This window comes from Aspergillus steynii (genome assembly GCF_002849105.1).
Source record: "Aspergillus steynii IBT 23096 chromosome Unknown P170scaffold_2, whole genome shotgun sequence".
NCBI lineage: Eukaryota > Fungi > Ascomycota > Eurotiomycetes > Eurotiales > Aspergillaceae > Aspergillus > Aspergillus steynii.
The window spans coordinates 1448613-1472537 of record NW_020194399.1 but is presented as its reverse complement, the minus strand read 5'-3'; the positions used below and the strand labels follow the sequence as shown (position 1 = coordinate 1472537).

Genomic DNA, 23925 nt, shown 5'->3' with positions numbered 1-23925 from the left:
AATGGTCATGGGCCAAAATATGACCTCCTCCTGGGATGAAGGGAGATCGGTCCGCAACGGGACGGCAAAGTCCGAGCTCATTCATGACCAGGGGTCAGAACTCGGGCGACATCCTGCGATTCCTGGATTCCTACTACTGCGTAGTGCGTAGATTCCGACTCCTAGGACGGACCTAGCTCCTCGATCGTCTTGATGCAATGCAGCAACATGCATGGTAGTACGTAGTCCCCGGGCATTAAGCCGAACTACTGCTGTGTAACTCGTTAGCGACTTACCCACCGGTGACCAGAGTCCCCATCCATGGGTACGTAGGAGACGAGGCCGCGAGTAGTCGGACGTCTGTGCGGACACTAAAGCGCAAAGAAGTCAAGGCCGAATCTCCTGATTTGAACGTCTCCACGACTGAGCAGGCCGGTGATCATCCTCGTTCGACCCCGTAATGACGAACGACCGCCAGACGGAAGACCGCGATATACCAACTGCCTAGGACGGAGAGATCGCGAGGGTGGAGAGTGAGACGGCGTGGGAAGACCAACCCAGGAGGAAGGGGAGGGGCCAAGTGGTGATTGATTGGGGGGGGGGTCGTATTATAAAAATGAATCCATCCAGAGAGAGAGAGAGAGAGAGAGAGAGAGAAGAGGAATTGAGGGGGCGGAATGAATGCAACGGTACCTTCTCCTTACCGAGGGGAAGGTACGCTGGACGCAGTGGACAGAGTACAGGGTACGCGGACAGGGCAGGCCCCGAGGCAGGCCGCACAGGTACCGGGTACAAGGGTACAACAAAGGGGATGGGAAATTACCAGCCGGAGTCTCGTGCCAACCACCGCCGTGGGTTTTTTTTTTTTTTTTTCCCGGGCCAAATTTATTTTATTTGATTTTCTTTGATTTTATTTAATATTTGCTATTTGTTATTTATATTTCCGGAAGATGATTCTATTTAATTTAGAAATGGGAAATCGGGAACCACAAGAAAAACATCCAAATAATCCGCTCCTCCTCTCCTTCTCGCCTTCTCGCCTTCTCCTTCTTTTTGGTTCTGCCTCATTTTCCTTCCCCCCAGCCTTCCACTAATCAATCCCAAGACTCCGACGCCTCCTCCAGTCCCTCCCGGGCACCCGTTGAGACTATCTCGAACTAAAACTAAACTAACTGACTGACTCCCTCACTAAACTCATCTTTGTTAGTGCCCCCCTCCCCTAAATCCCTCCCTCGGATTTCTCTCCCTCTCCCTCGTCCTCTGTATTTCTTCTGTTCCTTTCCTCTCCTCCCCCGGATCGTTAGTCGGTTACTTGGCTGACCACTATCAAATCCAGTTCGCTCTTTTATCTCCAGTCTCTGCTTCTGACTTGCTTGTCTGTGTGTGCGCCAGTTTTGGGGCTCCATCCGCATCCGACCCCAACATTGCCCAAATATTAATCCATTGACTTCTGTGACTGGTTTCATCGTCAACTCTAAATCCAAAACACATCGGAAACCTCCCCCCCCCATCTCGGGGCGTGACATGTTCACTTTTTCCTCCTGACTCTGTCGGTTCGGCCACCACTCCCTGGCCTCTACCATGGTCCTGAAATCGACCACCCCGCCGCAGTTGCATGCTTAAATTCTCCCCTCTTTCCCGACCTGCATCAATTGATCCGCTGCCGTGGTCAACATGCAGACCTCTCACTTGCCCGCCTCGACCTCCCGGGCCATGTCCCAGGATCCGGACCGTCCTTCCACGGGGGCGTCCAATGATCCCCCCGAGCATTCCGTTCATGTACGCTCTCGCTCAACTGCCCATGCTCAGAGTCCCAAACGTCTCTCCGTCTTCAGCGGTCGCTCCCGAAGTAATACCACCACCTCCACCACCTCCTCGCGTCGTTCGCCCGCCTCCTCCATGACCTCCGCCGATGCCGCCTCGCTGCCTTCGCAAGAGGAGCGCACGGCTCCCGTGCCCGGCGCTCGCACCGAGCGACACGAGAGCATGACCAAGTCGCTCTTCAACCGCGGCAGCCGAATCCTGCGGCGTCAGGGCAGCAAGTTCAATATCGCCGCCACCCTGGATGAGGAGGATGAGGCAGAGCGTGAAAAGTCCCGCTTCGAAGTCTTCGGCCGCCACCACAAATCCCGCCAAAGCGATTCCCGTAAGTCACCCGGTTTCTCACCGCAGGAGGATGGTCTCCAGCTCACATTCTCTCCCCAGATGACAATCTCAAGAGCCTTATCTCGGACCCGTTCGATTTCCATCATCTCACCCATACGAGTCAGTCCCATTTCCAAACCTTAGACAGAGCTCGTGAAACCGATCTGGTCACCGAATTCTCCGCCATCCGAGCCTCGCAAAGACCTGTGATGGGTCTGAAGGGTATCCGTGCCGAAGACCTCCATTTCCGTGATTTCTCATCGGAGGATCTCACCAATTGCGGGACGGCCATAGCAGACGATCGCCCTGATCCTGCGCCGGTCAGTCCACCGATTTCGCCGGGCGCGACTTCGCCCTCCTCTTCCACCGCCAGGAGCCCTCGAGATATCAAACCTCCGAGGGAGTCGCGCGTTTTCGAGAATTTCTCGCGTCCGGTCCCGAGATATCCCCGGGCTGAATCAACCACTCCACCGCCCAAAACCACGGCGCGACTGGCGGCCTCGCCAGAAATTTCAGAACCAGCTCCTCGGGCCATCGACGAAATTTTGGGTCTCTCGTCCCCACCGACCTATCCGGAGCACGTGTATTCCCACGATGACGACGATACCGGACCTGGCTCCTACCTCTCTGGCATGAACATTGAGGCCATGTTGCCAACAACCAATGACCATGCTATTTCCACCGGGCCTGGCAAGGATACGGCAGGAACTACAAGAGCCTCCTCCATGTCCTTCACCAACCTGTCTTCTGACCTGGATGACGTCCCCGAAGAAGAGGAGGCGACGCACTGGCATGGCAGTCCCGGGTCCCACGTGGAGGGCGCAACCTCGCGGATCCAGTCCCCTTCCGCTGCCTTCCCGAATGGGATGCAACCAGCCTCGTTGGCGCGCCCCAAGTCCCAGTTGTCGGTAAACGTGGCCGAGGAGCTATCAAGGAAATTCTCCGAGGCGCTTGGATCGCCGACGCTGCCTCAATATCGCCTGGGCTCACAAGGGTCCCAAGACGGCCACGCAGCGGGAGAAACGCCCCAAAGACGCCCCTCCATCCGACCTGATCCCATCTGTGAGACAATTTATGAATCTTGGGACGCCGACATTGATTACTGCTATGAGCATGCGGCGGAGTCAAACTCGAACTTCGACTGGGCTCGTAATTCGGTCGATGAACCGCGACATGGGGGAATCGGCATACCTATCACCACAGCAGAACCCGACAGTTCATTTGAAGGAGAAGGCCAGGGCGTTCTGCCATCAGTGCACCTATCGTGCACGCTGCCCACCCCAGTCTTGGAGCCCAGTCCCTCGGGCCCGATGGGATATGACGGCGAGCTGATGGTTCCCCCAAGAGATGGCGAGTACTTTCAACCCGTGGGTTCGGCGATCCTGCCATCTCCCTTCGCCAAACACGTAACGCAAGATACGCTATACGAGGAGTACCTCTCAGCCGACGCGGAGTCGGACCGGCATTTCTCCTTCTGCTCGCAGGGTGTGATTCAGCCCATGGAGCACCCTGTCTCTCCGCGGAGTAGCTTCTCTCCCATTAGCAAATGCAATTCGCAGGAGAGCTTGATTCTATCCCGCGCGGCGTCAATCGTCCGCAAGCATCGGTCTTCGGTTTCAACAACAAGCGTTCCTGAGCTTGTACACAGTCTGGCCAACAGCAGGGATCTATCTATGGGGGACCAACTACCCTCGGGAGAATATTCCATGCCATCCGGCTCTCCATCCATCTCCGGACTGGGACGTCCAGACTCATCCTCTCACCATCGGCAGACGAAGAGCCTGGCACGAGAAATTGAAAACCAGGTTTTTTACCGGGTCGACAATGCCAGTCGTGAATCAGCGGAGCTAGCACCGTCTCCTAGCCCATCCATCCACGATCGGGCCAAGTCCACATCTGAGGTTGAAGCGGCTCCCCTGGTTGCTCGGGCTGCGAAGACCGAACTCCCTCTCAAGGGTGCCCAGCGGAGAAAGGGCAGGACCTCCTATTCCCTCTTTCCATCTACCCCGGCAGCCAACTGAGCTGTCGCTCCAACTTTCCTCCTTTTCTCCCTTCCCTCGTCTTTCTCTTTCCTTTTTTTTTCTTTCTTTCTGTGTTGGGAAGGAGGAGCTCTGTCTTCCAAACTCGTTGAAATCCCTTTTCAACGTCGAACCATTCACTTATAGACCCTTTGTACGACCTGATGATTTTGATCTTGCTTATTCAGCCCCTATACTTTTTCTTTCCTTTTTTTTTTTTTCATTGTTTGTTTCTGGTCCATCTTGCGAGCTGTCTGTTCGCCCCTTTCTCAAGGCTTTGCTATGATTTTCTTTGTCATCTGTGGTTTTCCAAACCCTCGTTAGCATCATTCTTGCATTTCTCAGCGGTTGTTTCCACCGGAACAAAAAAGTGTTGGGTGTTTTATTTGGGACGAAGGATTGGGACCAAGGCACAAAGGGGGTTTTTGTTTTAGGTACTATACTGCGATTATTGTCCATGGCTGTCTGTGGTATGTTCAGCATGTCGATCTTTGATATGATGGGATCTGGGTTTCCTTGTGTTTTTGGAATTGTCTGATTATTTAGAGATGTTTCATTATGTCATTGTACATATCAATTCATAGAGAGAAAGACAAATGACTGGTTTGGAGAACGCGCGGCCTTCCGGTGTAGAGAATCATCAAGATCATCAAGGCGAGAGCGAGGGCGTGAACGATGGGCCTTACGTCATCCGCCGCCATTCTGCCGTCCGATTCCGACTTCCGCTTCCTCGACGGTGATTCCTGCTTCCATTCTCGTACTTCCTCCGTACATCCCACTCGGTGTGGATTCAACCCTCATCGACATGTCGTCTCCTTCACAGGCTTTGACCAAGCGTCAAAGCGAAACAGGTCTCATGCCACCTCCCCCGCCCCCTAAACGCATCAAACGGCCAGCGTCGGTCTTGGACGAGGATGTCTACACCAGAGCGCTTTCGGATATCATTGCGCGAGACTACTTCCCCGGTTTGGCCGAGGCGCAGGTGAAGCAAGAGTATTTGGATGCCCTGGAATCTAAGGACAAGGAATGGGTCACTTCATCGAAGAAGAAACTTACCGATCTCATGATGACACCGGGAAGAGCTCGGGGACGCCCTGGCACGTCCGTGGCTAATCTGACTCCGCACCCCGTCCACTCCGGGCATCCTGAGGAGACCCCAATGGGCTGGGGTGGAGACACCCCGATGTCGGTATCCGCGGTGTCGTCGGTGAACCCTCAGTCGCCCACGCGAGACAACAGACCGGATGTCTCCAATCTTGGCCTTCTCGATTTCCAGGCCAAGTTCACCAGCGAAGACAACGAGTCTTTCAACAAACTGCTTGACAAGCAGAATGCCAAGCGTCGAGAGAAGTATGCTTGGATCTGGAGCGGGAACAAGATCCCCACTGCACGACAAATTGCCCATCGTACTCGTGAAACCAAACGGATCGAGGCACAGGGTGGCAATCCGGACAAGGACCGGCAAATGACCATTAAAACGGATCTCGATGCTCGACCGGCGAAGCCAGACTCGTGGAAGGCGGGACCGGAGAACTCCCTCATGTTCATGCCTTCGTCTATTGAAGACTCTTACGAGACCATCCAACAAAGGGCCGAAACTTCATCTCAGGCCGGTCCCAAGCGAGTGGTGTATCAAAACACGCGGCTGCCTGATGAGAGTCTTCATGTCGCAGCATCTGAGCGGAATGCACCTCCACCATCACCAGCCATTTCATCCATTAAAGACGCCATCGCCGGACACCCTCGCCTGACTGAATCTGAAGCGGGCTATACCGGGGCCGAGACACCTCGGGTGAATGGGTATGCATTCGTAGACGAAGACGAGCCGACACCTACGAACACAACCTCGTCCACCCTTGAGGGCGGCTATTCCTTGGATGATCTTCGATTGTTGGGAAGTAGCGATGCGAATCCGAATCCATTCCAGATCCGAGAAAATCGAAAACGAGAGGATCTTCACTATCGGATGGTCGATCGCGTGGCGCGAACGAAACGATTAGAAAAGGCGATGCGAGAGACGAAAACCCCAGTCAATGCAACGCCGCGGTTCTCCAGCAGCCCGCGATTGGACTTTGGATCACGCACGCCTGGCTCGACCTCCGGGTCAGGGAAGATGTTAACCCCAGCAGCCCAGCAATTGCTTCATCGCATGGGCAGCACGCCTCGACCGTCTGGCTCGACGTCGTCCAATTTACGAAACATATGGACTCCTACGCCGAAGAGAACAAAGTGAACGCGGTGGCTTTTCCAATTTTTCTTTTGATTGTTTTATTCCCCCTAGTGTTTCAAACTTTGACGACCACGCCTACTTTTTCCAATGAAAAGATTATTCACATTGGCGCCCATATCCAGGAAGTTGTGTGCCGAATTACCCGGTACTCCAGGATGGAATCCTTACCGATAGCATCACGCTATTCTCGAATATTTAGCCTCCAGGAACATGTGGTAGGCTTTTTCAAGATTGATTGTAACTGACCGAGGCTCAGTTGCACGATGCAGTTTAGATAGAGAAAGAGAGATATATATATATACAAAGAGGACGGCAGCCAGTGGAAGCCGCAGGACCGGCCTGCTCGATTCCATCCTCATAAGAGCCAAATGGGGAGCCACAGGCTTGCTAACAGATATAAAGTCGTCCACAGGGATCGACGTAGGTCTCGCGCGCCACTTTGCGAAGCTTTCGCCCCCGGGTAGTTGCAGGTCGTAACGCTGGTGTTGTCAGAGCGAATGCCGTACGAGGCATTCAGCCACTTTCCGTCGGGGCAGCTGAACCCTAGCGCCGCCGGACAGCTCTTGACGAGTTCGTAGCACACATCCTGGCAGGGGAGAACCTCTTTGTACGGTCCCGGTTTGACGCGGCTGTCAATCAACGGATTCCGCGACTGGTTGGTGATAGGGTTACGCCGCAGCGGATCCTGGTCGTCGAGCGAGGTGCCGTTGACAAAAGCCTGGCCAGCATTCCGAGTCCGGAGGAATTTCTCCGAGCTCGAGAAGTCGGAACACCGGGGAATGGTGACGGCGCAGAGCCATTGTTTGTACGCCTCGGCGCAATCATCACATCCAACGGCCAAGGAGAATCGGGTTTCGTCAGGAGCATCGCATTGAATCTGGTCAAGAGAGTAGGAGAAGTTCTTGTACATGGCGGCGGCATAATCATCATAGATTGATCCAAGCTCTGCCGACTTCAAGGATGGGTTTGCGGGCACCGCATATGCAACGTCGGAGCAAAACGACAAATTGAATAGAATCGCGCAATTGTCCTCTGCACTCTCCGTTAGTTCAATTTCGTATGACGGAGAAGGGAGAGCTGGCGAGGGGACGGTGATTTACCTGCTTTCGTCGAGAAGCGGAATGGTTTCCAAACCTTCCCGCCGCCCCCGATGATCCCGTTCTCAGAGCTCGTCGAATTGCCATCCATTGCTAGAATCCCGATATAATTAGAGCTCCGATTAAGCCCCGAGAGGTAGAACTGTTCCTCGACCTCCATGCTTCGGTTGGTCAGGCTTGTTTGGAGTTCACGGCTCCCTTTTCCAAATTGGGCAAATTTCTCGAGTGCACAGTATGACCGCTGCAAGCCCGATATGGCGGTGTTATTCACGTTGCTGACGAACATGGTGAACGGGGGTGTCATGTCCGACCAGTTTCCGGCATTCGTCAAATCAAGAGACGGCTCTTCTAGGCTCTGCGTGGCGAAAAGCGCAGAGTTCGCATCCGCATCCAGGAAGCGTAAGAACTGATGTGAATCATTAACGTTGTGGTAGTAGCCATCGGTCGAAGCGGCGATTTGGTAACTATATCCCCCCGAGAAGTCGCTGCTATTGGGCGCGGCGACACCAAGATAGACATCCCCCTGGGCCGGTACAGTAATACTCATGTAACCATCCTCGGATTCGGTTTTCCTCTGACTGGTGGAGTCTTGGTCGGGCCCTGGCTTCTGTAGGGAGTTGGATATGGAGACGTATACCTCGAGCTGGGGTAAGGACGGCTCATGGCTCGACTCAGCCTTGTCGGAGCTCGGCTTCGAGCAGGTGGTCAGCGAGACAAAGACGGTGCGTGAGCGTTTCAAGTTGTCATGGGTCTGGCCTCCAGACGTCTCGTTCGTCGTCTTGCCGTCCCCAGCGTCTTTGGGGAAATACCACCACTGCACCTCGCCTAGTTTGATGGCGCCTTCCTTGTGTTTGTTGTTTCCTAGTGCGGATGACCCTGCGGGAGCTCGGCGGATGATGTCGAGGTCCCGCGTCTCTCCAGGCTCATCTATAACATCCTCAAGGACAAGTCCCTCGTGAGACTCCAGGGCGAAGGGAAACTGCAGGGCTCCACCAAGGCTCACGTTGCCTTGACTTTCCCCTGACCAGGTATCATCTGAGTTTGCTGCATCGGCAAGGCCTAAGTGAAGCAAGGCGAATGCAAGAATGCAGTAGAGGACGGTTGCGCTGACAGTCGCACCGGAGCGGCCCTGCGGGAAGAAACGAGTTGGCCGCATAGACATCCAGGATATGCGATTCTGGGTCCGCCTGCAATCAAGACATCCAAATGATTGCGCACCGTGAGGATCCGGAGGTTGGTTCCAGATGGGGGAGGAAGGTGGGGTGTGGTAGTAGGAAAGAACGAGAAATCACGATGCTCCTCGCACGGCGGAGATCGGATTCATAGTCGGAAGATGGAATTAGTCGGTGGTCGAGGTTGACAGCGGACGACGATGGCCTCGTTGCCTGGCGCCACCCCCGCACCGCCACAGCCAGGATGGCGTACGGTACCACGTAAGGATACAATGCGTACGGTAATTGTCTAGGTACCGACGTACGGATACAGATTGGAGGGACGGTACATGTACCTTGGCAGTATATATATATAGGTATTGATGATATGTATCGGTATTTATATAATAAATCTCAAATAATATGCATACATTAAATCCGTCTTCCGCCATCGTCAGAAGCGCTACACGAGCCGGTAAAAGCGGGCTGCAACGCCACTGATGACGATCACGGCTGCAATCACGCCGAGGATGCCAAAGAACCAGCCAAGGCCGTCGACGTTTTGCCCCGGGACATTGACGTTCATCCCAAACAGACCACAGATCAAATTCATGGGGACCAGCATGGTGGCGATAAGCGTTACTTTGCTGAGGACCTTGTTGACGTGATTCCCAAGCACGAGGTTGGTCACGTTGAGCTGCGCCAGATAGTTGGTATGCGAGCGACTCAGCATCTTTTCAAAATGCGCCAGGTTCGACATCATGGTCACCACGTGATCCTGGATGTCACCAAGGTAAAGACCAATGTCCCCACGCGGCGTCACCGAGTACTGCTCATTGCAACGCTTGGAAAACCCGCGGATGACGTCCGCCTTACCGCCCAACAGGCGCATTAAGCTCATGACCTTCTTCCGAAGGCCGCCGATTCTCGGCAAAAAGGACTCGAAGTCGTCCATGCGCGCAATGAAGACGAGATCTTCGATGGCCTCGGACTCGACTTCGATTTCGCGGATCACGGGACCAAAACTATCCACAATGTCGTCGCTGGAGAGAGAGAGAGGGAGAGAGAGTCAGAATCGCCGGGCAAGGGAACCACGCAGGGAAACGGAAGGGGGATAAGGACATACATCATGGCATAGCAGATCCAGTCGCTGCTAAGAGACACGTAGTCACGAAGTTTGCCGATTCTCTTTCTGACATTGGACGCATGTGGATTGTCCGTAAAGGAAAACGACAGCACCCCGTCGCGAAACACGATCATATAAAAATTGACGGGCTCCATGAATTGCTCGCTTGTTTTGTCCAGCTGATAAAAAGTCCGGAAACAGACAAAGTAGTACTGTTTGAACAGCTCCACCTTCTCGCGGGCTTCCTGGGTCAGAATATCCTCGGTGGTCAAGGGATGGATGGAGAAAGCCCGCGAGAGAGCTCCAACTTCTGCTTCGGTGGGATTCAGCACATCGAGCCACCAGACACCCCCATCCGGGCCCAGCTGAAATAGATCTCGGAATGTGTCTCCGGGTAGCACAAGGTCGCCTAGTTCCGCGGCATGCACGGTACTCTGAGACTCGGACGAAAAGAATCCGAATCGAGAAGGCTCATTCTCGTTCTTGAGATTGTCGAGCAATTGTTTCTCGTTCGCTTCATCCTCCAGGTCATGTCCGGTATCCTTCAGGTTAGAAGCCGTCACATCGTCCGAGGAACGATCAACGCTGGATGAACGCTTCATGTCATCCACATCGGGCTTCTGGGCCCCGGGGCGAAGATCGTAGAAAACTCGTGGTTTGCGGCTCTGGGAGCTTAAGCTATGCTTGCGACTGGCGACCGCGGGCTTCGATTTTTGATTCAAGGCGACGAATTCTTCCAGTTCTTCATAATCAATCACCGGAATTCGCCCCGGTTGCTCGAACGACGGAACACATGTGTCTTCGCTCGACTCCAATTGTATGTCGCCGGGCTGAGGCCTAATGGCATCCGCGTTGCTGAAAGTTGGCCGGCGTGGATGAGTACCGCCAGATACCGTGCGCTGTAGAATGGCCTCCAGATCGGGAGGGGCGTGGCTTTCCAAAGTATTCGCGCGCTCCCGCCGACGTGGGTCCGCAAAAGCTTCCACGGAATTAGGGGGGGACGTTGACCTGGCGGAAACCGACGACTCCCTCGAGATGTTTGCCCGGTCCTGGTGCGTCCGGCTGAAGGTACGAGCATGACGGGCATTCCCAGCCGGGTCGATCGAAAAACGTCGCCCCAGACCACCAATGTCCTTGGCCGATCGGTCCTCGTCCACGATTGCCTGCTCAAAATCCCGGGAGAATGAGCCCGCTTCTCGAAGAGCATCCTGCACGTGGAGCAAGTCTTGCCGCTGGGGGGTCTCCGACGTTAGGCCTTGTTGGGCGGTGTTCTGGCGACTAAGCGGGGCATCTGGCGCCGCTTCGAGGCGCGGATGATCCAATTGAAATCTATGGTCATCCAGTTCAGGGACGGGTGTGCTGAACCTAGTCAGACACATGTACTTTTCTGACCTCGGTGATTCAGACATGTTGACCGTGGGCGATGCTGAGCACAGAAGAATGCACCAAGACAGCTAGTCTAGTCCAAAAACACGGGCAGTCCGCACCGACAACAAAGAGACGCGCCTTGTAGTATCCGATAGATGATCGGAGTCTCCCGGTCAGGGAAGACGAGGGTGGATGAGCGAAACCCGGGGATTATTGCTCCTCCATCTATTAGCCAGACCCCTCGCAAGGGCCTGGCATTACCGACGCGCGTCCGTTTGCCAGCTTTGAAGTCGCTGGATAAGTCCAGTTATGGGGGTCTGGTATCGCCCCCGCAGAAGACCCTGAACTTGGGGCCCAGAAGAGGGTGGAGGAAAGAGGACTGGTTGTAGCGAAGGCCCGCCAACTTGACTGAATAGGGTGAATGGAAGCGTTGTCGCTCCGGGATTGCAGCGGAAATGCGCGTTGACAGGGAAAATCCCTCGACCAGATCCTTGTACTCCGCCAGTAGAGGGAGGGTTTCGATTTCTGATCGATGGTGTTGATGCCCAACGTGCTCGAAGAATTGGATGCGGATATGGAGGCGACAAAGGGGGGGGAGTGAGGTTCAAGATCAGCTGAAAGATCGAGAGGTCCCCACAAAAAGAAATAAAAACGGCTAGATGCCTAACTGGGACCCCCTTTTTGAATTGATAATGGGCTGATGTGTTGCGAAATGAGTGGGCAAGGATTGAGTCCGACGCAAGAATTGACTATGACAAGGAGACCAGACGCAAAGCGGTCGTACGACCTCGTGGCCACGGAGGATAAAGAATGAGATAGGTTCTTTATCCGTAGAGATATGATGGATTTGATAAAGAAGAAAGGATGAAAGAAAAGAAATGTGTGGTAAAGAAAAAGAAAAAAAGAGGAATAAGGGAAGGGGGGAAGGAAAAGGGGGAGTGGGAAACGAGTCGACCACCTAAGAGGTGAATTTCGAGATGGGAAGTCTCGACACGAAAAAAAAAAAAAAAAAAGAAAAAAGAAAAAAAAAGGGTGTACTTGTAAGTAATCCAGCAGACTAAAGTACACCGGCATTAGCCCGTTAACATAAATGAAACACGACAGAGCGGGAGCTTTTTAAGGCGACAGGAAAAGAAAAAAAAAAAAAAAAAAAAGAGGGGCGGGCGGGCACTTCCACTCGGAGCAAAAACTCCCAGCGGCTCCAAATCCAATCCTCTCGTACTGCCGTATCGTCTCGGTAACAAATGAAAATACGGAAGTACTTCGTTAAAAGTCCACGGCCATGTACTGTACCTACGGAGTATCATGTATGTCAGTTCCTACGGATTACTACGCAGTAGTGCGCCATTGCTAATTTGCCAGAACTGAATGGCCCTCAACCCCCTCAGACTACCGTACCTTAGGTATTGAGCTTTTTACGCAGGTTGAGACTGCGTAAGTCTATTAGTATCGGGGTGGCTGACCGCCTTGTCAACCATTTGCCATGTCATGCTCCGAGTCGTTGGCTCATGACGTGCAGCAGCAGCACATGGGAGAGATCATTTGGAGTTCCAGGAGAGATCGGTCTGCGGTACTCCGTCACGACTTATTCCCATGTCATATTCCAAGAGGCGCTCTGATTTGAGCACGACGTCGATCGGCTGCGATGGATCCCAGAGAGATAATCTTCGGCTTGGCTTCTTGCGGCCCAAAAGTTTAACCCCCGACGTCGGCGGGGCTCTTTTTTTTTCCTTCTCGGTGCTCATGGCAGAAATCAACGGACTCCGCCTTTTCTTCACCTCGCAGCCCACCTAGACCGGCCTGGCATATCCCCTCTTCATTGGCTCTGGCTGCGTTTTCTTAATCCTTTCTTCTGCTTCCGCATTGAGGCCTTTGCGTCAATCCATCCCTCCGTTCTATCATGACCGCATCCTCCTTCGTCCTCAAAACCCCCTGCTCCTCGGCCAATATTGGCCCGGGCTTTGATGTGATCGGCCTGGCGTTGTCTCTTCATCTGGAACTCCAGGTCACAATCGACTCGTCCAAACCCTCTTCTCAGCATCCCCTCAACTGTGTCATCACCTACGATGATCAAAGCAAAAGCACCGAGAAAATCAGCTTGGACCCCGAAGTGAACCTGATCACGCGTGTAGCTCTATACGTACTTAGATGCCATGAACAGAGATGCTTCCCTGTCGAAACCCATGTTCACATTGTAAATCCCATTCCTCTGGGCCGGGGTCTCGGATCGTCGGGGACCGCCGTGGTGGCCGGTGTCATGCTGGGGAACGAGGTAGGTCGCTTGGGACTGAGCAAGGACCGCCTATTGGACTACTGCTTAATGATCGGTGAGTGAGCCCGCTTGCTTTAGTCGGTAAACCCGCCGACTGTGACCCCTCCAGGCACTCGACCTTGCGGTGTGTGGCCGTTGACTTACGCTTCGATTAGAGCGCCACCCGGACAACGTTGCGGCGTCGCTCTTCGGCGGGTTCGTGGGCACGTATCTGAACGACCTCAGGCCCGAAGACGTAGCCCGCAAGGAGATTCCTCTCAGCGAGGTCCTGCCCGCCCCGGCCGGAGGTGTTGACACGGGCAAACGACCTCCCGAGCCCCCTCTTGGAATTGGCCATTACCGGAAGTTCCAATGGGCCAAGGAAATCAAGGCCATTGCGATCATCCCTGACTTCGTGGTGCCTACTGCTAATGCACGAAACGTGCTCCCCACCGAGTACACGCGGGCCGATGTCGTAAGTTTTCCCGGCCCTCTTGAACCTTAGGGGATGTGCTTTAGACAGATCAATCCGAGAAGCGTGCTGATTCCCAATTCCTTAGGTATTCAACCTTCAGCGTGCTGCCTTACTCCCGGCGGCTTTGGGCACGTCCCCGCCCGATCCAGACATGATATATTTGGCCATGCAGGATAAGGTGCATCAGCCGTATCGTCAGACGCTGATTCCAGGATTGACCGAGATTCTCCAATCGATGAACCCGAGCACCCAACCGGGGCTACTTGGAATCTGCTTGTCGGGTGCCGGTCCAACGATTCTGGCTCTGGCCACGGATAACTTCACTGAAATCGCAGATCGTATTGTCTCTCGATTTGCGTCCAGTAATATAACTTGCCAATGGAGGCTCTTGGAACCAGCCCAGGCAGGTGCCACGGTGCAATATTAGAGGCACTTGGGCGATTGGACATACTCTATCGGAGAGGGAAAGGAGCGTTCACCGGTGGGTGCCGCAGCGGTTTGGCAGCGATGAACGTGAAGGAACCGTACTATGACCTGATAACGAAGCTTACCTTGATAGAAATCGAATGACGAGAACCGGTTGGTGAAGATAGCCATCTGTACGGAGTTCTGCGGCGTAGGATCCGGGACGCTGGGTTCTAGGCCCAAGGCGGTCAGCGCGGCTTCACCACGACCAACGCGGGAACTCGGGGCTTCGTAGTATTCCACCTAACTCCCCAAGGGTTTCGCCCATCTTCCCGGACTCTCCGTGACGAAAGTCTACATCGTATTCCTTATCTCGGCCATGGACGATCTTCTCGCGTCTGTTCAGGATGCCTTGGAAGGACAGATCGTAAGTTGATTTGGCCTTTCCTACCCTACCCTGGTGCCGCAGCAGATGGTAATGTGGCAACTTTGAATGAGAGTAGGACTTCCACGGTCAACGCATCGCCGAAATCCTGTCGACCGCTCTTTTGATCTTCTCGGGTGTGAGTGTGAATGGACTCCCTACATATTTTAGAAACGCTTTGATGAAGACGTTTCCCCCCTACCCGATCAAGTCAATCATGATGGCTAACATGTCCTCGTGCAGGTCATCGCTTTTCTAGTCGGATACATTCATCAAGACATCCATCTTACACTCTGGGTTGGTTTGGCGGGTACGGTTATAACAGGATTGGCTGTCATTCCTCCATGGCCTGTGTTCAATAGGAACCCGGAAAGATGGTTTGTCCCCGTGGCTGGAATCGCTGCCGGGGTCACGGTAGATGGGGTAAAGGTTGCATGAATTCCAACTTGGTCTTTGAATCTGCTGCATTCCAGTTGCCCGGCGCTCGCTCATCTTCACCCACACAACCAAATGCCTGCATGTAGTCATGTAGAAAGGAGACTGAAAATGAACCCCCCCCCCCCGCCTATTAACGCCGATCAAGCCCTTCCCTTCTTGCTGGTCTCCTACCATGGGATGAAATCGTTTCGTATAAATGAAGGTTATCATGAACCCAACGGCCTCCCGCTCGCGCCGGCCTTGTTTTACCGTCCGTATTTTTGGAATTCCCAGTCTCGGTTATCCAACGGGCAGACCTGGCGAGTTTTCAGCCAACGAGATATGCAGTGGAAATGAAATGCATGCTAGGTGTGTCAAGAGAGGTTAGTCGTCAACTCTGAAACTCCGGCAGGGAAGTATATACTCACGTTGCAAATCCCCCAAGCGACGGTGCATTCTTCGGTGGTAGATGAGCCCTGGTTCGCTTGACATTCGATACCTAAATTCAGTAAGTCAGGCCCATTCAGTCCTCATTCCGGTACAGCACATACATAGATCCATGATGTGGTTACGGCAAATTGCACAGTTGTCGACAACGATGTCCCACGCCCAGAGAGCCACCGCATTCCACTGGAGTCATTTGAAGTCAGTCCACATGCAGTAGCGACGGACGACGAAGCCGTTGGGCACATACCTTTTTGACCTCAAACCTCTTCTTGCCATCAACTGCCCCTTCCGAGGCCTTGGATGCACCTTTCGCCTTGGCCGAAGCACCCGCAGTAGCTTCTTTCATTTCGACGTCCGCCATCACGAATAACGGTGTTTGCCCTCTTGCGGGTTCGATTGGTCGAGAATTAAAAAAAAAAACAGAGAGAGAAAATGACGCTCTGGCGGGAGCTGCGAGGAACTGAATGGGCGGTTAAAAACAAAGTCTCTAGCCCACTACTGACGTAACCTGGAGGATGGGGAGGGAGGATGGAAGGGCACGGGAGGGGGCCACCGACCTGTTGGAATCACTGGGAGGATAAGAATTCGGACTGGAAGATGAGGACCTCAGTGGTTCTGGGATTTACAGGCAGCAGGTACCTAGGCAGTGGTGCGGAGTAAGTACCAAGTTAATCAGCGGTGCTCGAGCCAGCGTTCAAGGCGTGGTGACTGGTGAGGCTGAAGTGGCGCAAAGTCACCGACTTGGTTAGGCGGTTAGTCATCGGCTCCCCCCGCTCGGCTTCCTCTTTCCCCCCAGCCTTTCGGCGACTCTCCCAATCTTCAACCAACGTCGGTCAATCAATGCCCTACGATGCCCATCTGCTTTCTTTCCATTGCTCCCCTCCGCTCTCCTATCTAGATGTGAGCATGCCGAGGAATTCCGGTGCCCTACTTCCGTCGCGATCCATATGGTTTTAATAATAGACGACTTCTTATCTTGGTTTGATCAGTTTGCCATCATTTGAGAGTCAGCCCACTCGCTGCCCACGGCGTTTTATATACCGGACTGTATCGTCGCTTTTTCCTTCTCGGCGTTTGCGTGTTCCGTGCAGACTGCTGGGCAGTACTCGAACAGCTTCTCTAGAGCCTTCTCCTTTTCTTTTTTTCTCGACTTGTCTACTTGTTTTCGTTCCCTTTATCCTTACTGGGGTTTCTTTCATCTCTGTTGATCTCTAGCATCTTCTTTTTTTTTTTTTTCTACACTCCAACGGCTGTTTATTTTTTAAGCCTTCTGGTCGCAATGTCGACGCAATCACCGACCCCTCCAACGCCCAAGGGTCCTCGAAACAACAACAACAACAACAACAACAACCATCACCACCGACGCAATCAGAAAAGAAACATGACCCCTTCAGCGCAGAAAGTCGCCCTTGTGACGACTCCTCCTTCATCACCTCCGCGGATTTCAAGTCCGGGAGATACCACTACGGATTCTTCAAACAATGTGAATATGTCGAAGAAAAAGCCCGGTCGGTCTAACAAGAAACCCCGGGATGCGCCGCGAGCATCCCCAGCCCAGAAAAGCGGCCACCGACACACTTCCTCGCACCCAAATAATGCCATGACACCTCAGTTAAAGGACAGCCCTCACTATGCCGGTCCCACTTTCCACGCATCCCCGGCGCCCTCTGCTCTCCCGATACCGAGTTTCTTTTCCAAATCTATGCCAGATTCCGATATTGCAACTTCACTGGAGCCTGATAACGACAACTCCGATGCCGGACCGGATCTGGAATTTACGCCGTCAAAACCTAAACCCCGGCCTCAACTCCAACACGACGATAACAAATCAACACCCCTCGATTTCCTGTTTAAAGCTGCCGTTGAAGCCAGGAACACTCAACCACAATCCAGTCCCGAGCCTAACAAGACTAGGACCCCTCAAACAGACTCAAAAACCCTTCAACAACGCAAAGCCGAAGGGGTAACCAATGGAATATTCTCCCTAGAAATGGAAAGTCCCAAGACGCGCAGTTCGCAAATTGGACCCTCCTTCGCTACGCCATACAAGGATCGCATGAACGCATTGCGGTCGGCTAGCTCTCCTTCTCCGCCCATGGCAGAACTTGATGAAGACCAGCGAAGAGCTAAAACAGAAGCTTTAAAAAGCCTGTTGCTTAACCCACGTCCCCAGAGGCCCTCATCTGCGTCGACCCCGGCTCATGAACAAACCAGCGCGTTCAAGGAACGGCCTAGTCCTTGTCCAAGTGTTCCTCATTTTGCGACCCCGCTGCGGACCAGCTCCGGACCACCGGCCATTAGCCCGTCTTACCATGCCATGCACGAGCCAAGACCTTGCATGGTTGGCAACGTATCCTATTCACCAGTTCATGAGCATACGTATCTCGGTGGTGCCCAGCCAACGCGGGCCTACAACCCGGCGCCGAGGAAGGAAAATTTAACCTCAATCCCTGGGAACACCGGAGACTTCACGGGACAGCCATACCGTTCCTCTCACGTCGCCTATGATACGAAACATCCGTATAACTCGTCGCATTCCTACTCCCCTGTTTACCAACAGTCTCCTTCGTCCCGCCCTATGTCAACAACCACGCCAGCTCAGACACTCGACACCAAGAAGATGGAAGATGATTTGCGTCGAGTTTTGAAGTTAAACGTGAGCTCAGGCTTTCCCTCCAATGGAATCCAGAGCTCTTACGCATGAACCTTCCTATTTCCGGTTTTTTTTTTTTTTTTTGCTTCTTCCGTCGTGTTGACTCGGTCCACTGGCATGATTTCTCGATCTGGTGGATTATCTTTCTATATTGCCCCTTTATGGGCCTATTCAAACTATGGTTGGCAATAATTATGATCGAATTTGCCAGGCTTTTTTCTTTTGTTATCATTTAGTCTCTCCCCACCTTAACCCTCATTCTTTCATTTCTTTTCCCTTTATTCTATCACATTTGAACGTCTTTCGTTGATGTTTCTGGATGCTTGTTCGATTGATTGATGTTTTCCCGCGGTTCATGGGTCTCATCAACCCTTTCACGGGTTGGGTTTGTAAACTCCCTATTTGCATTCGAACCCGGAGTTTTGCCGTCACTTCCCTCTCGTCCCCCTTCTCTCTTGCTTATCCTTTTTTTTTTTCGGGAAGTGGGAGGTGGGAGTCTTTACGGAGTGGACTTGGACTTGGTATTGGTTTGTTTTTGGGGGTTATGAAAGCCTTCGTTCATGAGCTTGCAGGATTTCCCCCCTCCCTTCAACTAGTGTTTTTCGTTGTGATGTCTCTTCTACTTTCTTTAATGTTCCCCCCTTTTGTGAATGCCCTGGTCTATAACCCCCTTGTTTCACTCCACCGCCGATATTCTTTTGATCTTCCTCATTTTCTTTGATTCCTCTGGTCTCGCCCGTATGATCTATCCGATCTGTCATGTGGACGAATTTGGGCGCCTGCACTTCGAGCACGTCATCACATTAGCATCCTGTCTCCTGTTAGACACCCACACTCGTTGCGAAGTCAATCGATCGTCTATCTGAGCCCCCTGGTTATGATACAGCCTTGCGCCGCAAACCAGACTGTTAGGCGCATGATTCCGCTGAGTAGACCACCGGTATATAATTCGAGGTTGAACGATTTTGATAGGCAGTAGAAACTCGCGGCAGAATCCCTCCCAGTTGGTTGTACGTAACAGACGGGTTGCTTCCGTTGGTTTCATCCTGACTTGATTGCATGTGCAGAATTTAACACGGCAGCTGGTTACGAAGAAGCTATGATGTCAAGTTGACGACGAAAGGCGCTATTCAAGTGACAACCATCGACGGATGCTGCTAGGAGACGGCATTGATATCCCTAGAACACCGAAAACGAAGGATGCCACGATATCAGCTCCTTGCCTGGTGCGGCAGCTTGCCGCCCGCGGAAGGATGGAAATCCGGCCGGAATGCAAACCAAGCTGGTTGCAACGGAGGGCCTACAGACGCATTCCGGGTGAACCTAGCCAGCCTCCGATGCAGGCTGCTGACAATACCGGTCGGTATGGTACGGGTCGATACGGGTACTATACCCGTACCGGACATCCCTTGTGGCTCCTTCCCTTTCCAGGGGTCACGACTCACGAAGCCAACGCCCTTCATCGTCTTCAATTGATCATCATTCTCCTTCTCCATCCTGTTCTTCTCCTCCTCGCTTTCATTCTTGCTCACCTGTCTGTTTTCTAGCACTGAGGTCATCAATAATTCCCATCCCTCCCTTCCTCGCTCTCGCCGTCTCTCTTTCTTTCCCTCCCTCTCTTTCTCTCTCCCTCTCCAACTCCCTCTCTCCACCCCCCTTCCTCCCTCTCCCATTGCAGACCTGTCGTTTTTGTTTTTCTTTCCCTCTTTTCGTTTCTGTCTTTTATCTTTTTTTTTTCCCTTCCCTTTTTATAAAAACGTCAACTTGATCCGCTCAATTACTTCACTTTGATCCTCTCCCACCTTCCCTAATCTTGACACCCACTTTCGTCTTTGAACCCCCTTCCTAAGACTTAATTTAAACTTCCTGCCTCTCCGCCTCTCGCTCCCTCGGTCTGGTTGTCCGTCACCACCGCATATATCTAGACCCCCCTGCGAAGATCAAACATCATATCCAATGACCTGCTTTGTGACCTCCAACCCATTGTGCTGAGGAACCGGATTCTTGTTATCCACCACTGTTGAGTCCCCAACATGGCGAATGTGTGAGTGATTGAAGCGGCCGGCCCCCTTCCCCTCGAGAAACTCCGCCGCGTCGACGACTGGCTGACAGACCCTCAACAGCCTTGGTTCAGCATGGCGCTCCTTCTGGCATACCATGACCTCGTATGATCGGCACGCATCCCATGACTCTCCGTATCGGACGGGCAAACATGTGCCTCTGAGTCAAAGCCGCCATGAGCCTCTGACGTCCATTGCGACCAGCGCCATCGAATCGCGACCGGATCTCACGGATTCCTACGAAGATGACCAACCCAAAGCCTCGACAAGTTCTAATTCCAATGGCTGGACGGGTTCTCCGACTGGCATGGGCTCCCCCAACCGCCCTTATTCCCCTGGAATGCGATCTCTTTCCTCCCAGAAACAACAATCAACTGACCCCAGTGGGGAGGGCGCGCCCGAGATTCAGATGCAAAGTTTCCACGACGGCGCCCCCCCTCCGCCCCCGGTTGCTCATTCGTGGAGGAAAATCGACCGTTGGCTCGAAAGCAATTACGAGGAACTTTTTGACAATTTGTGCGAAGGGTGTACGCAAAATGACATAAACGAACTGGAGCATGAGTTAGACTGCAGTCTGCCGCTGGAAGTGCGAGAATCATTGATGGCCCATGATGGGCAAGAACGTCCTGGCTTGCCTACAGGTCTGATCTTCAGCTGTATGCTTCTGGACTGTGAAGAGATAGTTCAGGAATGGAAAAATTGGCGGACTGTCAATGAGGAATATCTGAACTCCTCTGGTATGATGGCGTCGCCCCTTCCACCGAAAGCCCCGGCGAGCTCCTCGTCGGCTGCCCCATCCACCCAGGGCTCCTCCAATCCATTGTGGAGACAGGATCTTCTCGAACGCCAGGATTCCCAACCCCCCGGGGCAGTGCAGAAGGCATACGCCCACCCTGCTTGGATCCCTCTCGCTCGTGACTGGGGTGGCAACAACATTGCCATCGACCTCGCACCGGGACCCGCAGGCAAATGGGGCCAAGTCATAATTTTTGGCCGGGATTATGATTGTAAATATGTTGTCGCCCGGTCCTGGGCCGCCTTTCTCGCGGTCGTTGCCGACGACATCTGCAGCGGTAAGGTTTCTGTGGATGAGGAGACGAACGAGCTGAAGCTGTTGGAATTCAAATCCCAGAACGTCGAGCCTCCCTACATGGAGATCCTTCGATGGAGAACGGATCAGAAGTACGGCAGAAGACCCCCTCGCCGCAAGGGTCCTAATGGACTAGGCCTGAGCACCGGCAGTAAGTCCGGCAAGGAATCTCCCTACGGAAGCCCGACGCCTAGTGAAGAACGCGGCAGATCACCCCATCGCTTCCCCAACCGTGGGTCTACCCAGAGCCCGAAGACACAGTTTGGTATATCCAGCCCTCTCGCTCGTGTCACGGAAGAGGCGCCGAGCCCCGTACAGACGAATGGTGAAACTGGGCTACCCGAGGGGGCCGCGAAAGCAGACATGCGGGAGGTTCAGGGTGAAGATCTAATGGAAGTGGCAACGCCCAAAGTACAGGACAATGAGAATGAAGGCGCACCCGGGAAGGAGGACGAACAGAAGCCGTCCGAGACAGAGGCCACGCAAAAGCCTGAGTCCAATCCAGGAACAGCCGGCGCCGCCACCTTGGATGCAGAGGTCTTGGGTGAAATGAAAAATGTAGCCATTTAAGCTTGCCCTCGGGGCTTTCTTCTTTTTCTTCCGGCTCTTTTTTCTTTCCTTTCATTTCCGTTCCTTATCTTCACGCCGAATCCACGCCTCCCCTCCTCGGGTGGAGTTTTGGGCCCTATCGCCCTCACAAAGGGCGCCAATGCCTCTTCTCTCCGTTTTTTCTTTCGTCTCATTCTCCCCAGTTTCAGATGTGTTGGGCGTTTATTTCGAGTTGATGGATTCGGGTGGAGCCTGTTTTAACCTGCTTGTATAAATTTTCTAGTTTATTCCCGATGTATTCTATGGCATTCTCTCGAGCTTCAGGGAAGCCTTTTTGTTCGTGTCGTTTGGAACCCGTGCCATCCCAATCGCCTGTAATTTTACTTCGACGATCATGCAGTTTTCAGTCCTTGTTGGTTTTGCCATATCATCCCCTCCCCACCATTTAAACCTCAATGTTGAACATCTGGTTGGTAACATTGCCTTGCGCGTTCTCTCTCTCTCTCCCCCCCCCCCCCCCCCCCCCACATTCTGCTCTTCCACCATCAAGAGTACATTATTCACCCTTGCCCAGGTGCCGGTCATCCATAGAGCTCGCTCTACTCATCGCCACGGCTATCCTATTAAGGTTTTGTCGATGACTCTTAGGAGGATGACTAGTTGGTTGGAGAGGTAGTACACAATGGCTCTTATACTAGGAGCGTATTCGTGGAGGGACGGTACGTAGTATATGTAGTGGTAACACGACAGTGGCCAGGTCGACAGCACCAGGGACTAATCAAAGAGTCTTCGGGGGAGACTTATTCGCCCCTTGTTATCATATCAACTAATGCAAATTGGTCCAAACAGCAGGCCGCCACAAAGCCCAGGTGCATGTGTGTCGTTGTTCGCCTTCTCCTCTCTCGGACCCAAGGCTCCCCCTTGCCCTCGTAGCAGGGGAGAGAAGATGCGAGTTCCCCGTGTGCCAGACGTGCCACGCGCGTTTCTTTCTCGCCGTTCTTCGTTGGGTTCATATAGAGGGACAGACCCTACTGATCGCATATGCCTATTCCTGCTGAATATAGGAGACTATCCAGTCCATTGAATTCAATCCCAGTCGTCATCATCGTCGTCATGACCACTCCGATATCGCGCATTCCCGTCGCGAATGGTCTTCCGGGCGCCGGGTTCGTCGACATCGCTGTCTGCATCAGATGATTGAGAGTCCTCGTCTCCGGCCTTCATCTTTGTTTGGGTCAAAATGCCGGTCCAAAGAAGTCTCTTTTCGAGGGTTGCCGTGCTGAAGCCGTCGGTGCCATCCCGCCCCCCAGATCCAAGGCCCTCAAAGCCGATGACACGTTCAACCGCGACCCCATCCTTGAAGCCAATCACACAGGGAAGCACCCGGATTTTGATTTTCTCCACCACGAACGGGGTGTTCCGCACATCAACCCGAGCAAAAGGCACCTCGTGGTTGCGCATTGCCAACGCGCGGATGTGTTCGTCCATGGTGTTGCAGCGGGCAAAGTCCGGGTGCGCAAAATGAATGACACAGCGATGGGTCTGTGTCGTGAAGTCGAGCAGCGCTTGATCACTTTTCAACGTAGGGTATAGACTGTCTTCGGACAGCGTGGTTGGCGGGGCCAGGCCGGCCGAGGAGAGAGCGGCAGGATCTTTTTGAGCCGACGCGAACTCGGCATTGAGTTGTTCGATGCGATTGGCACGATAGGCGGAGTCATCCTCGGTTTCTAAAGCCTCGAACAGGGCGTCGTCGTCAATCTCATCGTCGATGTCTCGTGCAGAAGGCTTCGATTCGGCGGTACGGTCCATTGGCGGTTCGTAGCGGGGGAGAGGGGGGATAGGGTGAGTTTCCTAAAGGCCCAAAGAGAAACCAGCTAGGAGATTTAACAATGGGAGTCAGATCAAAGAGTGTGTGGAATCAGGAGATATGTCTATACTGGGAGATGGGGTGGTCGAAGAGGATCGAAGCGGGCTGGTTCCATTTGTTACAAGACCACATCCAGGTATTATGGATATCGGCCTTTGGGAGGTACCTTACCT

At 53.2% G+C, this 23925-nt stretch overlaps 11 protein-coding genes across 11 annotated transcripts; 7 read left to right on the top strand and 4 right to left on the bottom strand.

The window, feature by feature from the left end:
- Positions 1-1692: 1692 nt before the first annotated feature.
- On the top strand, positions 1693-4145 carry P170DRAFT_350345 (uncharacterized protein; the record flags this gene model as incomplete). Its single annotated transcript, XM_024843792.1, has 2 exons — positions 1693-2125; positions 2185-4145. 2 exons carry the CDS (start codon positions 1693-1695, stop codon positions 4143-4145), a joined length of 2394 nt encoding a protein of 797 aa, XP_024707111.1.
- An 802-nt stretch (positions 4146-4947) lies between these two features.
- Positions 4948-6375, top strand: P170DRAFT_422767 (splicing factor ESS-2 family protein; the record flags this gene model as incomplete). The annotated part of the gene is made up of 1 exon (XM_024847461.1): positions 4948-6375. One exon carries the CDS (start codon positions 4948-4950, stop codon positions 6373-6375), a length of 1428 nt encoding a protein of 475 aa, XP_024707110.1.
- Positions 6376-6727: 352 nt separating this feature from the next.
- On the bottom strand, positions 6728-11155 carry P170DRAFT_351537 (magnesium transporter CorA family protein; the record flags this gene model as incomplete). The annotated part of the gene is made up of 4 exons (XM_024843871.1): positions 6728-7404; positions 7473-8528; positions 9119-9645; positions 9747-11155. The coding sequence occupies 4 exons, from the start codon at positions 11153-11155 to the stop codon at positions 6728-6730; spliced, it is 3669 nt and encodes a 1222-aa protein (XP_024707109.1).
- Positions 11156-11466: 311 nt separating this feature from the next.
- On the bottom strand, positions 11467-12225 carry P170DRAFT_88332 (uncharacterized protein). The gene has a single exon (XM_024855425.1). The coding sequence runs from the start codon at positions 12186-12188 to the stop codon at positions 11778-11780; it is 411 nt and encodes a 136-aa protein (XP_024707108.1). The 5' UTR covers positions 12189-12225; the 3' UTR covers positions 11467-11777.
- Positions 12226-12745: 520 nt separating this feature from the next.
- Positions 12746-14558, top strand: P170DRAFT_88122 (homoserine kinase). The gene is made up of 3 exons (XM_024855423.1): positions 12746-13441; positions 13542-13840; positions 13926-14558. Exons 1-3 carry the CDS (start codon positions 13015-13017, stop codon positions 14265-14267), a joined length of 1068 nt encoding a protein of 355 aa, XP_024707107.1. The 5' UTR covers positions 12746-13014; the 3' UTR covers positions 14268-14558.
- Positions 14559-14748: 190 nt separating this feature from the next.
- Positions 14749-15107, top strand: P170DRAFT_350534 (signal peptidase complex subunit 1; the record flags this gene model as incomplete). The annotated part of the gene is made up of 2 exons (XM_024843809.1): positions 14749-14808; positions 14913-15107. Coding segments are annotated over 2 exons (255 nt in total), but the record flags the coding sequence as incomplete, so codon positions are not given.
- Positions 15108-15352: 245 nt separating this feature from the next.
- Positions 15353-15894, bottom strand: P170DRAFT_471730 (SCF ubiquitin ligase complex subunit HRT1; the record flags this gene model as incomplete). Its single annotated transcript, XM_024852864.1, has 4 exons — positions 15353-15451; positions 15515-15585; positions 15638-15716; positions 15781-15894. 4 exons carry the CDS (start codon positions 15892-15894, stop codon positions 15353-15355), a joined length of 363 nt encoding a protein of 120 aa, XP_024707105.1.
- Positions 15895-16812: 918 nt separating this feature from the next.
- On the top strand, positions 16813-18237 carry P170DRAFT_351574 (uncharacterized protein; the record flags this gene model as incomplete). The annotated part of the gene is made up of 1 exon (XM_024843875.1): positions 16813-18237. One exon carries the CDS (start codon positions 16813-16815, stop codon positions 18235-18237), a length of 1425 nt encoding a protein of 474 aa, XP_024707104.1.
- Positions 18238-18371: 134 nt separating this feature from the next.
- Positions 18372-19124, top strand: P170DRAFT_88204 (uncharacterized protein). Its single transcript, XM_024855424.1, has one exon. The coding sequence runs from the start codon at positions 18506-18508 to the stop codon at positions 18905-18907; it is 402 nt and encodes a 133-aa protein (XP_024707103.1). The 5' UTR covers positions 18372-18505; the 3' UTR covers positions 18908-19124.
- A 1095-nt stretch (positions 19125-20219) lies between these two features.
- P170DRAFT_506729 (SMI1/KNR4 family protein) lies at positions 20220-22317 on the top strand (the record flags this gene model as incomplete). The annotated part of the gene is made up of 2 exons (XM_024854411.1): positions 20220-20230; positions 20310-22317. 2 exons carry the CDS (start codon positions 20220-20222, stop codon positions 21904-21906), a joined length of 1608 nt encoding a protein of 535 aa, XP_024707102.1. The 3' UTR covers positions 21907-22317.
- A 654-nt stretch (positions 22318-22971) lies between these two features.
- On the bottom strand, positions 22972-23694 carry P170DRAFT_353001 (thioredoxin domain-containing protein; the record flags this gene model as incomplete). The annotated part of the gene is made up of 1 exon (XM_024843951.1): positions 22972-23694. One exon carries the CDS (start codon positions 23692-23694, stop codon positions 22972-22974), a length of 723 nt encoding a protein of 240 aa, XP_024707101.1.
- Between the last annotated feature and the right edge of the window lie 231 nt (positions 23695-23925).

What these genes read in the sequence shown, in the direction of transcription:
- P170DRAFT_88204 (XM_024855424.1), top strand. Translation starts at nt 18,506, where the DNA reads ATGCTTGTTCGATTGATTGATGTTTTCCCGCGGTTCATGGGTCTCATC.
- P170DRAFT_88332 (XM_024855425.1), bottom strand. Translation starts at nt 12,188, where the DNA reads ATGCCGGTGTACTTTAGTCTGCTGGATTACTTACAAGTACACCCTTTT.
- P170DRAFT_88122 (XM_024855423.1), top strand. Translation starts at nt 13,015, where the DNA reads ATGACCGCATCCTCCTTCGTCCTCAAAACCCCCTGCTCCTCGGCCAAT. An exon ending in GGACTACTGCTTAATGATCG is followed by an intron (nt 13,442 to 13,541) that starts GTGAGTGAGCCC and finishes CGCTTCGATTAG; the next exon opens with AGCGCCACCCGGACAACGTT. An exon ending in AGTACACGCGGGCCGATGTC is followed by an intron (nt 13,841 to 13,925) that starts GTAAGTTTTCCC and finishes CCAATTCCTTAG; the next exon opens with GTATTCAACCTTCAGCGTGC.